Source organism: Vitis vinifera, chromosome 8 (assembly GCF_030704535.1).
Source record: "Vitis vinifera cultivar Pinot Noir 40024 chromosome 8, ASM3070453v1".
Classification (NCBI taxonomy): Eukaryota; Viridiplantae; Streptophyta; class Magnoliopsida; order Vitales; family Vitaceae; genus Vitis; species Vitis vinifera.
In genome coordinates this window covers 3,997,860-4,015,889 of record NC_081812.1, presented here as the reverse complement: position 1 = coordinate 4,015,889, position 18,030 = coordinate 3,997,860, and the positions used below count along the sequence as shown (strand labels likewise).

General features: G+C 37.5%; 1 protein-coding gene across 1 annotated transcript; it reads right to left on the bottom strand.

The window, feature by feature from the left end:
• Positions 1-5: 5 nt before the first annotated feature.
• Positions 6-17,462, bottom strand: LOC100266839 (uncharacterized). The gene is made up of 8 exons (XM_002267796.4): positions 17,198-17,462; positions 14,488-14,570; positions 10,077-10,208; positions 9,721-9,803; positions 9,065-9,223; positions 1,017-1,127; positions 684-750; positions 6-610 (listed from the first exon to the last, which is right to left on the bottom strand). The coding sequence occupies exons 3-8, from the start codon at positions 10,195-10,197 to the stop codon at positions 336-338; spliced, it is 816 nt and encodes a 271-aa protein (XP_002267832.1). The 5' UTR covers positions 10,198-10,208; positions 14,488-14,570; positions 17,198-17,462; the 3' UTR covers positions 6-335.
• Between the last annotated feature and the right edge of the window lie 568 nt (positions 17,463-18,030).

Genomic DNA, 18,030 nt, shown 5'->3' with positions numbered 1-18,030 from the left:
AAATATCATATTAATTGAGGTTTGAAATTTATTGATGGAATTAATATAAAAATAAAATTAAGATAAATTTTAAGGTCTTAAAAAATGAGAAAGAGAAGAGTATACACCAGGTAGGAGTACTTTTTGCTCTTCTCCCCCACAAGGAAAATGCGTCACGAAGATAAGTAATCTATACAGAAGGAGAGTTCCACCCAATACCAAACTTAACGAGAAGCCTCCATGAGCCAGATTTTGGTTGTTCTACGTAGAATAAATTAAGAGGGATACAACGGAGCTTGTAAATCCATTATTTGAGGCAGTCTTTGACAGCTACTACAAAAAATATGAAAACAGGCTCATGAAGCCATATCACTTGCCACGCCACCATTTGCTTTGCGGTTCCAAATTGAAGTTGTCTCAATAAGTTGATGTGGTACAAGCCGCTTTTCCCGCTTACTTAGTTTACGGAAATTGCTGACTCTCAGCTTGGCTAACTTAGCCTCCTCTTCAGGAGTCATCTCTCTTACTACCACTGTCAATCTACATTCTGGTCTCACTTTTATCCCACATTTCCCTTTAGCATGGTATGACACTCTCTTTTTAAAAAACCCCTTCCCTACAAATGCCTCCGCTGTAAGAAAAAGACAGTACAATTAGCAGTGTATATATAAAAAACAGAAATGAAATTGATTTGCATTACATACCAACTAGGAGTCGATCTGGATCTAAGCCATGATTATGGGTTGCATTTGCCCGTGCTGAGTGTATAACCTGCATGACACAGATTTCTATTATGTAGTATTGAACTTCTGCTATTAAATTCCTTTTCTTCGAAATTCCAAAAACACTTCCGAGAATCAAAGATTAGATCGAGTGTCAGATTAACTCAAACAATGCTAATCATCCATAAATTAAGTTCATTGCTCTTATGAGAAATCGGGAAAGGAAAATGTGGTACAAGGTCAGTGCTTTTCTTTTGTTACCATAAAAAAGATAATTAACAACCACATTGTCAATGTTTAGAATAGTCAAATTACCTGATAGACAGTTTTTGAGGCTCGCTTAACTGTCAATTGTAACTGCAATAATGCATCTTCAACACGCATGCCACGAACTAATTCAGCAACTAAATTGACCTTCTTTGGACTCTGAAACCAAGTGAACTAGAAGCGATTAAAAAGGGTTGCACAGAATGGAAAATTTCCAAGTTGCAAAATTTCACATACAAGTTCATGGCATTGGGGTCCAGCTGCATGAAGTATCTGATTGTGCAGAAAGGAAACTTTCCAAGTTCCTAAATAACAAATACAACCTAAATGGCGAAACCATTGGATGCAGCTGCATGGAGTATCTGGTGGCCCATATAACAAACCATTAATGTTTAACTTGCTCTGACAGAAAAGATTTACAGAAATAGCAAAACTTATTTCATGCTGTTTAACCATGGAGTAACCATTTGATTAAGAAATTACAGAAACAGCAAGATTTCCTTTACTTACTAGGGATGAATTCAAGCAAAAACACCTATGTGGATCAGGAAGGACATCCTATTGCAGTTTTCAGTGAAAAACTGAATGAAGCAAAGCAAAAATATGCAATCTATGACAAAGAATTATGTTGTGGTTCAAGCTTTGCACTATTGGCATCATTATCTCCTTCCAAAGGAGTTCATTTTATATTCTGATCATGAAGCTCTCAAGTATGTCAACTCTCAAAAGAAGCCTAACCAGCATCATGCGAAATGGGTCTCCTTACAAGAATACAACCTTTGTTATTAAGCATAAATCTGGTGTTGAGAACAAGGCAGCTGATTCTCTTAGTCAAGTGGTGTATTCCTTTCTTCTATAGCTATACAGGTTGTGGGATTTAATTTGTTGAAGTGGGATTATAATTCTTGCAAGGATTTCAGCATTATATATGCTGCCTTAGTAGCAGGGAACTTGGGAGCATATCCAAATTTTTTGCTGCATGATGAAGACCTCTTCAAAAGGACCTGCCTTTGCTTACCTAACACATCACTTCAAGAGCAAGTGATATGGGAATTGCATTCTGGAGGAGCATTTGGTCATTTTGGAAGCGATAAAAGACAATCGTAATGATAAGAGGATCATTTTTATTGGCCAGGTTTAAAAAAAGATGTGGCTAAGAATGTTTCTAAATGTCGCACATGCCAACCATCAAAGGTAAGGGAGAAAAATATTGGACTGTGCATGCCACTTCCTGTGCCACATGAACCATGGCAAGACCTACGCATGGATTTTTTCCTTGGTTTGCCAAAAAACTTTCAGGGGACATGACTCCATATTTGTCGTGGTAGATCGTTTCTCTAAAAGGTGCACTTTATCCCATGTTCATAGACTTGGGATACTGTCCATGTTGCTAAATTGTTCTTCAAAGAAATTGTTTGACTTCATGGTTTGCCCAAGACTATTGTTTTTGATCAGGGTGCAAAGTTTTGGAGTTATTTTTGGAGAAGCTTATGTAAGATGCTGAACACAAAGCTGAAATTTTCTTCAGCCTTTCACCCTCAAACTGATGGCCAAACATAAGTTGTTAACTGAAGTTTAGGTGATCTACTTCGCTACCTAGTTGGAGAACATGTCACTAATTGGGGTCAGATTCTTTCAATGGCTAAGTTTGCATACAATAGTTCAATAAATAGGTCTACCAATCACAGCCCTTTGATATCGTAACTGGCTTGCTTCCCAGGAAGCCTATTAATTTAAGCACAATCAAGTGTTGAAGCTGCTGCTTTTAGTAAGCATATACATGATTTACATGACAATGTTCAAAGGAAGATTGCTCTTAGAAATGAGAATTACAAGGCACATGGTGATTTGAAAAGAAAGTTTGCTGATTTTAAGGAAGGAGGTATGGTTATGGTAAGGATAAGGCCTAAACGATATCCTAAGGGTATATACAAGAAACTTCACTCAAAGAATGTTGGTCCATACAAAGTGCTCAAAAAAATTAGTTCTAATGCTTATGTTCTTGATTTACTAAAAAATATAGGCATTAGTAACATCTTCAACATCAAGGACCTCACGCTATGTTCTAATCCTGAAGATGTTACAACTAATTGTGGCCCAAAATGCTCACTTATCACCAGCTCCTCATTTAAAGGAGGAAATTAAAGATGTTATTGATCACCACATTGTTTCAACTAGAGGAGGTGGCTATCAAAAGTATCTGTCAAATGGAGAGGGAGACCACTTTCAGATTACACATGGATCACAGATAAGGAATTCCAACACTTGAATCAAGACCTTTATGAGAGATTTCATGTCTTTAACTCATTAGGGTCAACTTTTCCTAATCCAGGGGGAGTTGATGGAGGCAAGTGGCAGCCGCTTTTAAAAGTTTATCAAAGGCGCAAAGAAGTGGGCTCCAAGGCCCAAACTTTAATTTGGCACTCTCTAGATGATAATGGGCTTAATTGGGGATCTTATATAATTCAATATGGGTTCAAACTAGAAAGTATTTTTCAGAAATCAAATTATGGGTCTAGTCAATGGTTATAAGTTACCAGTTGCAGTCATTATCATTGTCATTTCCCAATAGTCTTTAATGTGGTCTCATAGTCAGTCTAAGTTATGTTATTTTCAAGTTGCATAATTACCACGTGACTAGTTCCAAAGAGTTATAAAGTCCCTAGAAAAGTTTTATATAGTAGTTGATTAGTCTTTTGAAAAGAATCAATCAATGAATGAATTTCCAATAACCACTATTCTCTTTGTGTGATACAAAGAGTACTTGCTTGTGAAGCCTAAAGGTTTCTAAGAGTGATTCATGGGGTACTTTCAATTATACACTACTCTCCTTGCATTTTATTTTTCGTACAGCATCACCCAGCCTGTGAGAATATCTTGTATCATAACCCCAAAGTAATTGGACGATATAAGAAGAGATGATCAATCGTCTCTCCAATCCCCCTACATAGGATGCACCAATCAAGATTAAAGGCTTTGAACAACCTTCTCAATTGTAGCATATCATTGGTATTTATCTTCTTATGTGCCACTAACCAGGCAAGGGTCATGACCTTAGAAGGGGGCTCTTGATTTCAACAAAAATTTGGAAACGATAAATTGAACAAGGCTAAGAAAAAGATTTTATTGAGAATACTCCTGAAGAAGAAGGTACCCAAGCTTTCACATATGGAACAAATTGAGACAAATGTACATGGGAGAGTGAAGTCATTAGTCTTTCAAGATCCTCAATCTCCACATCAGTTAGATCCTAAGACAAAGAGGTGTCATTACCTAAGATGGCTGAGATGGATAGGTTTCTAGTTGTGGTAACCCTAAAATGTCTTAGAAATCGTGAACACAAAGGCTGATCCCCCACCACAAATCTTCCCAATAATGAATTCTAGTCCCATCACCCACCACAAAGGATGCATAATGTATATCAGGCTAACATAACTTATCTACTACAAGCCCAGTTGGAAGCGTCACCCCTTTTGGAAGCGCCGACGCCTGCAGTTGAGCTTTCCCTCCCCATCGAAGCTCGCAAGCCCACCCAGTTGGAAGCGTCACCCCTTTTGGAAGTGCCGCCACCTGTGAAGGAGCTCCCCCCCCCCCCCCCAGTCGAAGCTCGCAATCTTCAAGGTATGCTTTCTCTACCCCCGATCTCCTTGAGAGGGGAGTCATCCTCTTCTTCTTCTCCTTTTTGGGACACGGGGCTTGAGAGGGGAAGGGAACCTGGCTCTAGTCCTTTAATCTCAATGGCAAGGGATGTAGAAGTGACGCCGAACCCCCTGTCCACCATGCTCAGAGATGGGTCAACTGTGATTTTGACTAAAGCCCCGACCTCTGATCTGGAAAAAAATATGGCAAAGTAGAGGGACCTGTCGGATTACCCCCCGTGTGAAGAAGGATGGTCAGAAGAGGAGCTCTCCAAATTATTACTTTTTAGTAAAGTCTTGGGAATGCCTGTTGAAGGGCATGAAGTTGAAATTCTGGAGTTGCTTACGAAATTGAAGCTGAGGACTAGAAGTAACTCTCTCGGCAAGAGAAGGAAGAAGAAAAAATCATGTTCCACCTGATTTGAAAGAGAGTTAAAAAGATTGGAATGCTCTGTTAGTTATGGGGGGACATCAGGGATAACCAAAAAATCCGGTCAAAGCTCCTGGGATTTGATTCCAATTGATTAATGAGGATTAAAATTCTCTGCTAGAACGTCTGAGGGCTTAATGATTGTGAAAAAAGAAAACTGATCAAGGGAGTGGTGAGGAATCAAAAGCCAGATTTGGTATGTCTCTTGGAGACGAAGGTGAAAGATGTTTCTATGCAATTGGTGAAAAGTGTGGGAGTAGGAAGATTTCTTAATTGGGCTTCAATGGACGCAAAGGGCACGGCAGGAGGCCTCCTTCTCTTTTGGGATAACAGAGTCTTGGAGAATTTGGAGGTAGAAAGTGGGGGGTACTCCATCTCTGTTCGTTTTAGAAACTGCATTGACGGATTCTCTTGGATCTTCTCTGGAGTGTACGGGCCAGTGATAGGTAGCGAAAAGGAAGACTTTTGGGAAGAGCTTGGAGCCATCCATGGCCTTTGGAAAGACCCTTGGTGCATAGGAGGGGATTTTAATGTTGTTAGATATCAAGAAGAAAGAAGAAATGCCCCTAGACTCACAGCCAATATGAGGAGATTTTCAGAGGTGATAGGGGAGCTGGGGTTGAGGGATATCCCACTGGCTGGAGGTCCTTTCACTTGGATTGGGGGCTTGAATTTTCAAGCTGCCTCTAGATTGGACCGTTTTTTAATCTCTGACCAATGGGAGGACCACTTCTCTGCCATCACACAATCTGCTCTCCCTCGCTTGGTCTCTAACCACAGCCCCTTAGTTCTAGAAGCTGGTAGTTTCTCTTCAAGCAGAAGCCCCTTCCGTTTTGAAAATATGTGGCTGAAAATTGATGGATTCAAAGACCTAGTAAGAAGCTAGTGGAATGGATATTCGGTTGAAGGCTATAGCAGCCACTACATCGCTGAGAAGCTCAAAGCTCTTAAGAAGGACCTGAAAAAATGGAACAAGGAGGTGGTAGGCAACGTCTCTTCCAACAGAGCAGAGGCCTTCTCCCGCTTGCAACGGTGGGAGGCCAAGGAGAATGAGAACACTCTTACTCCTGAAGATCTAGAGGCTAAAAATCTGAATCTTGAGGAATATAAGAAATGGGCCCTTCTGGAAGAAACTTCTTGGAGACAGAAGTCAAGAAAAATCTAGTTAAGAGAAGGTAATAAAAATACCAAGTATTTCCACAAAATGGCCAATGCTAGGGCAAGGAGGAATTTCCTATCCAAAATTAAAGTGAACGGGGTAAATCTCTCTTCCTTGGCAGAGATAAAAGAAGGTGTTTGCAGTGCCTACCAAGCCCTCCTCTCTGATCCTGGGGATTGGAGGCCTAGTATAAACGGCCTTAACTTCAAGGAGTTGGGAGAAGGCTTGGCCAGCAGCCTAGAAGTTATGTTTTCTATGGAAGAAATTTTCGCAGCCCTAAGCAGTTTCTGTGGAGACAAAGCCCCAGGTCCGGACGGCTTCACAATGGCCTTCTGGTTATTCTGTTGGGACGTTGTTAAACCAAAGATTTTAGGCCTCTTTAGGGAGTTCTATCTCCATGGGACCTTCCAAAGAAGCTTAAACTCCACGTTCCTCTTGCTCATTCCTAAGAAGGAGGGGACCGAAGACCTAAAAGATTTCAGACCAATCAGCCTGGTAGGGAGTGTGTACAAATTGCTTGCCAAAGTCCTAGCCAACAGACTGAACACAGTGATGGGGGAGGTGATTTCTGATTCTCAGCATGCTTTCATCCATGGGAGGCAAATTTTGGACGTTGTTCTTATTGCTAACGAAGCCCTTGATTCTAGATTGAAAGACAACATCCCGGGCCTCCTTCTCAAGATGGACATTGAGAAGGCTTTTGACCATGTCAATTGGAACTTCCTCGTGGAGGTGATGTCTAAGATGGGATTTGGGCATAGATGGATTAATTGGATAAAATGGTGCTGCTCCACGGCTTCCTTCTCGATCCTCATCAATGGAAGCCCCTCGGGCTTCTTTCGTAGCTCTAGGGGATTAAGACAGGATGACCCTCTATCCCCCTATCTTTTCCTTTTGGCCATGGAAGCTCTTAGCCAATTGTTGTCTCGTGCAAGAAATGGAGACTTTATTTCCGGTTTCAGAGTGGGAGGAAGAGGAAGTGAGGGGCTGTTCGTGTCCCATCTCTTGTTTGCCGATGACACCTTAATTTTCTGTGACACTGATGCAGATCAGTTACAATACCTTAGCTGGACCTTCATGTGGTTTGAGGCGATTTCAGGATTAAAAGTCAATCTGAGTAAAACAAAGGTCATCCCAGTGGGGGAAGGCATTCCTATGGAGACTCTTGCGGCGGTCTTGGGATGTAAGATAGGGAGCTTACCTACCTCCTACTTGGGTCTTCCCCTTGGAGCCCCCTACAAATCCACTAGGGTGTGGGATGCAGTGAAAGAAAGATTCAGGAAAAGGCAATACCTCTTTAAAGGCGGCCGTCTTACCCTGCTGAAAAGCACCCTCTCAAGTCTACCAACCTACTTTCTCTCTCTCTTTGTGATCCCCAAGAGAGTGTGTGTAAGGCTTGAAAATATCCAAAGGGACTTCTTATGGGGCGGTGGAGCCTTAGAGAATAAACCTCACTTGGTGAGTTGGAAGGTTGTTTGTGTCGATAAAAAGGAAGGTGGCTTGGGCATTCGTAGTCTAGCTACTTTTAACAAGGCCCTTCTTGGGAAATGGTTGTGGAGATTCGCTAATGAGAATTGAGTCCCTATGGAAGCAAATTATCTTTAGTAAGTATGAACTTCAAGAGGGAGGATGGTGCTCCAAAGGTGTAAGAAACCGGTATGGGGTGGGGGTCTGGAAGGCCATCAGAAAAGGTTGGGAGAATTTTCGTTCTCATTCCCGCTTCATCATTGGGGACGGCACTAGAGTGAAGTTTTGGAAGGACTTGTGGCGTGGAAATCAATCTCTGGAAGAAGCTTGCCCCATGTTGTTTAACCTCTCCGTCAATAAAGAAGGATGGGTTGCTGAGGCTTGGGAGGAAGATGAAGGAGGAGGTAGCTGGGGGCTTCGTTTTAATAGACACCTTAATGATTGGGAGGTGGGAGAAGTTGAAAGCTTATTAAGCAAGCTTCATCCCTTGACCATTAGAAGAGGTGTGGAGGACTTGTTCCGGTGGAAAGAGAACAAGAATGGAACCTTTTCTGTCAAGTCCTTTTATAGCTCATTCTCAAGGGACGCCAAGCCCCCCTTCCCGGCTAGAACTATTTGGACGCCTTGGATCCCAATTAGGGCTAACTTCTTTGTTTGGGACGCGGCTTGGAGCAGGTTGCTCACCACGGATCGACTGAAGAGATTTGGTTGGAGCATCCCCAACAGGTGCTTTTTGTGTAAATATAAGGAGGAAACCACAGATCACCTTCTTCTGTTTTGCGAGAAAGCCAGAATGTTATGGCTTCTAATCTTCTCCCTGTTTGGGGTGCAATGGGTGATGCACTCCTTTGTGAAAAAAAACCTCCTAGGTTGGCATGGTTCCTTTGTGGGCAAGAAAAGGGAGAAAGCTTGGAGAGCTGCCCCTCTCTGCTTGATGTGGACCATTTGGAAAGAAAGAAATAGGAGGGCCTTCGATGATATGGAGAGGAACGATCAAGACATTAAATCCATTTTTTTGTACACTTTTGTGAATTGGGCTAGGGTGTATATAGAGGAACACACTTTGTCTTTGATAGATTTTGTAGATTGGCTAGCCACCAAGTAAGGGTCAGGTTTGTTTTGCCCCTTTGTTTTTTGCTTCTTTGTCTTTGGTATACTCCGTGTATACCTTTTCTCTAGCCTTTTGGCTCTTAATGAGATCTATTTACCTATAAAAAAAAAAAAAGTTATTTTCTTAACTTTTATAGTGACCTTACACAAAACAAGTACTAAAAAACAAAGACATCACTTATCAAAACAGAAAAAGAATCACATTGAGAGTCCAGATTCAGTGCATATATATTCAAAAAAGGACCTAAGATGATTATTGATAAAAGTTGCAGAAAAATCTGGCATGCTATACCTGCTTTATGCCCTTTAGAACTGCTTGAACTTTTGAAGGCTTGGAAACAACTTTCTGGTCTTCAGTTTTTCCACCATTTAATGCCAAAGCAGGTGTCAATGGAGAAGCAACAGGTGTTACATCAGAATCTGCAAGTAGCTGCCTTGAACTAGAAATTCCCTAAAACAACAAAAGATGAAACAAATTAAAGCCTTTTTTTTAGAAAATGAAATAAATAAATATTTAAAATGATCCAACACCAATTATATCTACCTACTCATACTGAACGTTTAACCAATAGACAACACTTACACTTGTGTGTGTGTGTGTGTGTGTCATACGTTGGACCACAAAATGAAAAGATACATATTACACAATTGGAAGCAGTCTTCTCCATCTTCAATTTTTGGTGTGTCGTTCACAACCCCAAAAATAGCACATCGAGAAATTCACAACAATGTATTTTTTAGCACATACATTGATGAAATTAGAATTCGCCATGGGGGAAGCGACACAAATAATCAAATATTTCTCTCAAAAAAGAAAACAGAGAGATACAGAACCAAACTCCTCCATGGTTTGACTAAAATGAAGGATAGGAAGTGAGGAACCAACTACATAAATCTTGTACTAACCAGAAAGAATACTAATCAATATGAAGGACAAGTAAGCATTACCAACTGTTGGAAATAATAGTAATAAGGCCTTGGGATGGTAGCAGAAGGTAATTTCCACAGCCTTTGCAAATAAGGCAACTCACCTGTAAAAGTAATCCATATTACTCAGCCATCAAAACTTTGAATAATTCTAAGTCATAGCAACTCTGAATGCATAAAAAGAATAATATGTTCAAGGCCAGTAGCTCAACTTCATATAGCAAAACAGGAAAAAAGAAACAATACTCTTCTACATATTGCTTGTTCAAAAAAGTTGATAAAATTGTCAAATTCAAATTTATATTGACATTCCTAAATGCCTGTGAGGAAGATGATTTTTTACCATGCTTAAACCAAGAGATTTGAGATTGATTTACCTACTAGCGGTGATGACTCCAACCGGGAACAAGAAAAGTTAGCAGATACATTGTAATTATGTTCCACTCTTTTCCCAATTTGAGTAAATACATTCCGTAAATGTCTCTGCCAGCCCACCATGGCTTAAAATGCTAAAATAATAAGAAAGAAACCAGTTAGCAAATATCAAACCATCTGCAGAGAAAAATTAGTGCAATTAGTTTGGAAGTTAATGAGAAAACCAAAGAAAGGCAACAACTAGTGGATACAACAAGCAAAATATCCATTCCTAAGTTTTCTCTCATCTTCTACACCCCCACAAAAAAAAAGGGAAGAAGAAGAAGAAGAAGAAGAAAACCTGAGGTTAACTAAGCAATCTGAATCCCGAATCCTCATTGGTTGAAATTTTATATGCATCTAAAATAGATATGTTGTTATACAAGAAAACATTCCCATATAGAAAACACTGTCAATCTAACAAAAAGAACGTAATTACTTTAATTATCTACATCTATCCTTCTATATCTATCTATCTATAATCTATATCTACAATGTATATTTATAATTTTTTTATTTTTGATAGGTAAAAAAGTGATTAAATTAAAAGCCCTTGAAAGAGGTGCATCAAAGTACACAGAGTATACAAAAAGCACCTTCCGGAAAGCCAAAGGAAATGGCAACAGCAACCTGCCCCTGAACCAATCCTAAAGCCTAAAGCTTAAAAGACCTGGAGAAAACAAAGTACCTCTAGACAACCTACTTGTAGGCCTGCCTACCAAACTGGTTGTTGTGACCCAAACATAGCGAACGCCCATCTAACATTCCAAAATGATGATAAAAAGCATCTTCTACCCACTGCCGTGTTTTCCCACTCTCCCTATCCACACCCTCATCAATTACCTTCTGATCCCTTGTAATTCACAGAACACTCCAGTTTCTTTAATTCCCTTTCAGATTTTGAAGAAGAGTTCTTCTTTCTCTTCCCATCCTCTTGCCTCACAGAACACTCCAGTTTCTTTAATTCCCTTTCAGATTTTGAAGAAGAGTTCTTCTTTCTCTTCCCATCCTCTTGCCCCCTTACCTCTTTTCTAGTCTTCATTTTTCTGAGGAGTGCCAAGATCTCAGCCTCAAAGCCCACTGTCGGCATGCCCAACCAGTTGTTGAAAGCTGACTTTCCTCACCATGTCATGCTGTAAGAGCAATCCTTGCCCATGTAATTTTGCACCCAAATACCCTCAGATGTTGTTTAGTTGTAAGTTGTACTATTTTGCTTATTTTAGAGCGTTTCAAATTTCCTGCTACATTGAGAAGAACTAGTGCAACTTGTTTTGATATATTTGATAATTTGAAAAAACATGTACAAGTGGTTAACTTCATAAGCATAAGTTTGCTTTTGCACTCTAGAACACATGTAGATGGAATAAAAGCTTGAGGGGCACTATTGAATATCATGAGGGAAAATTAAATTGTAGTTTAGTTTTGAATGAAAAAGAAAATTAGCTGCATTTGCAGTAGATTAAAAAAAACGTTCAATTTTGATATTGTTGGGAACTTTGTTACTATATATTAATGCCTGGAAGAAGAGAGTTAGCCTAATGATCTAGGCATACCTGTTTTGTAGCCATGGGAGCAACAGGAGCACGAAGAAAATGCACCCAAACTTGCACAATTCAAGCTGGAATTTTTGCAATTGCTTATTTTGTTAACAAGAAGAACAGGAGGACAGATTCAACAAAGCTGTTGATGTATTGGAATGTCTGTTAGAGACGGACTTTATGCAGAAAAAAAAATAGAAGTTCATGGAAGCTTGAGGGCTTCTTAAAATTACTCCATCCTCATCCTTTAATAGTCTCTTAGCTGTTTATCAATCCAATCCTTCAGTCATAGGAGCTGCTAAGTTATTGATTTGGTTATTTGCATAATATACAATCATGAACTGTTGGATTTGTGTTATATTAGTATATATCTTTTCCTTTTTCGAACTAAATTTCCATCATTGCAGGACCCAATAGAAAAAGGAGATGGTAAAGGAGACCAAAAATGATCTGAAGATCAATCCAGGGAGGGTGAAGAGAACAAAACGAACATTGCCTGAAAATATGGAGGTCTTCAATGAACCTGATAATTTTCTGATAACCATGAGTGAAGTGCAAGATACTCTACTAGAAGGAGATTCAACTCTGCAATCTCTGGTTGATGGTAACTTAAAAGAATGACATAGAAACAACTGAAAGCCCTGCCAGTGTGAATCCTGTTGCTGAAAGAAATGGAATTGAGAAATAGAATGAAGAAGAGGCCTGATGCACTCGAAAATAAGCTGCTAGAGAAAGGTGACCTCTCCAAATCTGACCGAAATATCATATCAACTGATAAACGCTCCAGTCCAGAAAATGGTGATGAGATATGTAATGACTGGAGTACACCAGAAGTGCTTGGATTTTCTGGTGAACAACAACTGGATGTATTGAAAAGTTATTGTACCAAGGAAAAAATAATGCCAACCTCATCAGATTTAATACAAAAACAGGATAACTCACTGGAGGTTCATGAAGACCATAGTGACGCCTTATCAACAGTTGTTGATGATGCCTCCACTGGTCAATTTGCTGCAAAGGTTTCAGACAATAGACCTGCATCTGTAAAGGGAGTGTGGCAAAGGGATTTGAAACCCACTAGCAATGATGACAAAATTTCAGATACTAAATCTGATGATCCTTCCTCCAAGCAGATAGCAGAGAAAAACAAGAAGTTCAAAGATGAGTTGGAGGCTCCACAAGAAAGAGCACCTCTAGGTGATTTGAGGAAAAAGCTCCTCATTCTTGATATAAATGGGCTTCTTGCAGATATACAATCTCATACTCCAAAGGGGTCTAAGGCGGACAAAAGAATTGCAAAAAGGGCAGGTAAGGATCGACTCCAAAATGTTTATCTGCTCATGAGTTTCAGGCATTTTATTTATTGTTTCCATTTTGCCGTTAGATCACCAATGACCTTGGGCAAAGGAGAAAGCCAGCCTAGAATTCAGTTCCTTTTAGTACTCTTTGGTGCATATGAAGAGCAAGGAATAGGTTCTTGATCATAAAAAACATTTCCTCTTCAAGGTAGAACCCATGTTCTGTACTTTAGTTTTATGGGGGCATCTTCTATGAAGAGGGTAATGCATCCTATGTAGACTTTGTATGTGGTTGAGTCATAGGTAATTTTGCTCTGCATTTTTTTCCTTTACTATCTTGTTTTCGGGTTTTCCTGCATATGCCATTTGTACTGTGACTGAGCTGTGTGGCTCCTCTTAAAGGAGTGATCCTATCTATCTTTAAAACAAAGCATACAAGAAAGAAGGCCTATCAGGTGTGCTGAACTTCTGTATCATGTTCCAACTTGTAAGTCAGAATGTCAGGTTGCTTGAGGACCAATTCTCCATAGGCGCCTTTGCCCTTGAAACCAACCCAAGATATGACCCCTCTTCCTTATCCTTCTCACCCACTGCAACTTCGATCAGGATCACCCCAGTCTCTTCAAACTCCAACGAAGTGTTGTTCACCAAAACCATCCTTAGGGGACCGCTATCCTCTCCCAGAGAATCAACAGCAAAAACCACCTCACATACCTCTGAACCAAGACCAGTCCCACCAAGAGAAGGATAAGAAGCTGCCCATGTCCCCAAGGAAGAAACAGAGAAAGAAAAAGTACCAGGATGGTTTATAATCTATAATCTATGATCTATAATCTATAACTATATATAAAAGTATAAAAAGTTGGTAGAATTTTTCTTCCTAAAATACCCCTATATATCACTCATTTCCTCATATTTCACATTATCATTTAACTATAACAACCATAACAAAATCACTTTAAAGACTATAATAAATTCACCTTTTTATTATTTCTCAATTATAACTAATAAAATTAAATTCACTTACTTAGTTTGCACTTTTTATCAGATACTTATTTTGCACTTTAGAGCTCTTCATTTTCCCTTTTAAGGTAAGAGTTTATATCTTTTCTTTAGGTGCTCTTCCTTTTCTTCCAAAGGCTTCTATTTTCATAACATGGTAGGTACTTAGTGAATTTTATTCAAGCCAAATATTTTTCTTTATATAAAATTGTTAGACCCAAGTCTGCCCCATTAATGGTTAAATGAAAGGATGAAAGGATAAAGCATACAGAGCATAGACATTCTATTGTTAATAAATCCGTCCAACTAGGAAAAAGAGTTAATAATAACAATACCATGTATAGATGGCAAGCTACCAGTGAAATAGTGTAATGTACAAGAAATTTCATACATCACATACTTTCTTAAATTACTTATTATCTTACAAATGAAAATGTGTTCAAACTCTAAAAATAAGTTTAAATATGTAACCATTCAACAGCAAAACAAAATGAATTGATTACCAAGATGAACATTTAGCGAAATTTGATACTTACATCACCTAGGGCAGGTTGATGAACTTGCTTGGATGCTTAAAAGGAATCCAATATAGGTCTCACAACAGTTGGAAGGAAGAGGCCTGAAATTTTCAGAATAGAAGACCAAGTAAGATGAGATTTTCTCCACCATAAAGGATAATATACACTCATATAAGATTAATTATAGAAACTGCCCAAGAATTTTCCCTTTTTATTAGCTAAATGCATAAGAAATTATGAAGGATTCAATTTACAAGATATTCCCCTTTACAAATAATGGATGTTTAAATCAGTGGTTGAACTAATTACACTTGTCACTCCAAATCACGGTTCAAAGTAACGACTGATAATGGTACGAATCGACCGAATCATATCCACCTTTGTTATGGCCATGATGAGTTTGATACCCGAGTTACTATCATGTAGTTCAACAATAACTTGGTTTGAACTTAAATATGAATCACTTCACCAACTCATGGTACAACTCGGTTTTACAACACAAAAGTTGCAAGCTCATTCATTTTCAAAATAATTATTTTTACCAATCACCTTTATCATTTTTATTTTTTATTTTCAAAATGTACTATTACTAAAAATTGGTAATTGGCATGAAAATGATTATAGTACTATTTTAAAAAAAACTTAGTTCTTAACATTACCATAAACTAATTGCAACACCTATTTTTATAATTATTTAGATAATGTTAAATATGATAGCTGTTAATTTATTAATTTTTTTAATCCATCTAACTTATAATTATTTTTCTAAATTTTGCATTAGTCTTTTAGAGTTTTTTGAATTTTTTTTAACTAATATAGTGTGCGCATCATGATATATTGATCCAAGATACTGAGACCGATATGCCTCGAGACTTGCCAAGTCAGCAACCAGTAACCATGTTCCAAATCGCGCCATTTACAAATTCCTCTCTTTCTCAAATTCATTTCCAAGATATTGAGATTGATATGCCTCGAGGCTCACCTCAAGGTGAGGCTCTACAAATTAGCCTCGAGACTATAGCCTCACATTGTTGAGGCTTATAACTTTGAGGCTATAGCATCAAGGTTGTTGAGGCCTAAGCCTCAAATATCCAAAAGGTTTTCGGTCTTTATGAGCTTTTGGTATATATTTTATAAGAGGCTTAAGTCTCAATATTCAATGAGTTTTAATGGGTTCTATTATCTATGCTTTTGTAGACTTCTAATATTGATTTCGTGAATTTTGTATTGAGTTCCCACTTTATTAAACCTTTTACAAAATAACGGCTTAAACTTTCAGTGAACTTTTAAAGTGGAGGCGAAAAAAAGATTGAGAAGAATAAGGGAATTGTTGTCACTCCTAGTGGTTGATCTCACATATAATATAATTATTAATAGATAAAAAAAATATATATATACCACCACAGCGGGTGGACGAAGAAGAAGGATATGTGGATATTAACACAAATGGGGAGGATAACATAGCAAATGGATATTATTATATTCCTTGAAGGATCCTAGTGATAGTAGTAGTAATGTTAAAAATTATTTGGCAAAACCATGAGAAAGCTAAATTTTATGAGAGAAAAAGGAGCTAAATTGGAATTATTGACAATGAAAAATAAACCATGAGAGAGAGTTAAATTTTATGAGAGGAAATACTAACTTAATTAGAATTATTAACAATAGAAAATAATTAATTTTATCATTATGAAGTTTGTCTTAGTTTGTCTTTTATATTGTTCAATTTTATTGTGATTTTATGGGTATTTTTTTATTTTTTGATAAATTTTTATTATTTATTTGTTTAAGGTGAGGCTTACACTTCATTCTGCCTCGAGGCTTATGCCTCACCTCATTTTGGCAAAAAGCCTCGAGACCACCTTTAGCTTTTTAAAACATTGTTCAAAATTAGTCAATTTGTTCTAATATTTCTTCATCTAGGTGAAAAATTTTCCATGGTTATTGTCACAGTAATTCAGCCTCATAACTAAAAATGGTTTTAGCACCATGAGGGAAATGACACCCCAGTGATTATTTGGCCTTTTCCATCTAGTCAGTCCAGAATGAATTCCTAGAGTTCAAAATTTTCAAAAATAGCATAGACAGGTTACAGGTATTCCAAGAGAAACCTAGCCCTCTGTTAGATTTTAAAAAAATACAGAAATGAAAGAAAACAACATTTTCATTCTTAAGTTATTTCTCTTCTTTTGCTTCAAAAAAAAAAGAAAAGAAAATGCCCCTCAGCAACCTCAATTTTAAGTAGCATTTTTCTGTATTCTCGAATAGTTCATTGGCGAAAATTTTAATCACTTCTTTCATATTTTTCTCTGTATCTAAACTGCATTTCTTTTTATACCGGAAAACACTCCCAACTAGCAAAGACCATCAATCTAAAAAAAATTTCAGTGTGAGCCGTAATCCAAACTAGCAATAGTTCCACAGCCATTTAAAGAGAAACCCTAGAAATCAAAACTCACAGCAATAACATTCCCAATCTGACAGTGAAATCCAACCCCCCGTTTGGGTCACAAAGAAAATGAGAAAAATAAAATAAAAAATAAATAAATAAATAAAAACATAGCACTACATTGTGAAAAATTTAGGATTCAAACGATTCTATATAATCTAAAAGTCCATTGAAATATTAAATAAAGTTTCATTTTCTAATTATTTTTTCAGCACCCAAACGATTCTATATAATCTCAAAGTCCATTGAACTAACTGGGAATAGAGTTTGGAAGAATACCTTGAAGGTTTGAACCCAAAGATCGGCCGAAAAGCAGAGTTTGGAGAGGAATGATCGCTTTCGAGCACACTCAGATTGGAGCTCCTTCTGCTGCCTGCCATCAAACCCTAGAGTGTGTTTCGGTCATGTGATAGTGGGCTGGGCCTAAGCCGGTCCAATTTCTGGACTACTGGGCTACATGTGACTAGATTTCTGATACACCCCAAATCTATTCCCAATAATTGAGTCCCCTTGGAACTTGGCTAAAGATTTCAATCCACAATTAATCTAGAGCCCGTTTGAAGTCAATTGCGGTTTCATAATCCAATAAATGATTTATTTTTTTAATTTATACGAATTCAATTCATTAATATCTTATTTTAATTTATATTTTATTCTATCCATTTATAAAATATTTTTCTAATATTATATTATAAAAGAGTTAGGTCATATTTGGTAACTATTTTCTAAAACAGTTCCGAAAAATATATCTTTAAAATATACTTTAAAAATAATTTTTATATCTAAAGCTTTATTTTTAATTATTATATATGTTTATGTAATAATTTTTTAAAACAATTCTCAAAAAAATAGAAAAAATGTTCTACAAAAACACTTTATTTTATGTTCTTAAAGAATACAAAACATAAAATAGTTTTTTAATTATCAATAATATTTTTTTTTTTTTTTGTTACGAAAAACAAAAAACTATTCTAAAAAACAGTTGTCAAAGGGCCTCCTAATCACTTTTTTTTTATTACATTAATTTTTAAAAAATTTCTTTCCCATAATCATAATGTACTTTCCATCATTCTATTCACATTTAATTTTTCTTATTAATATTAAAACATCAT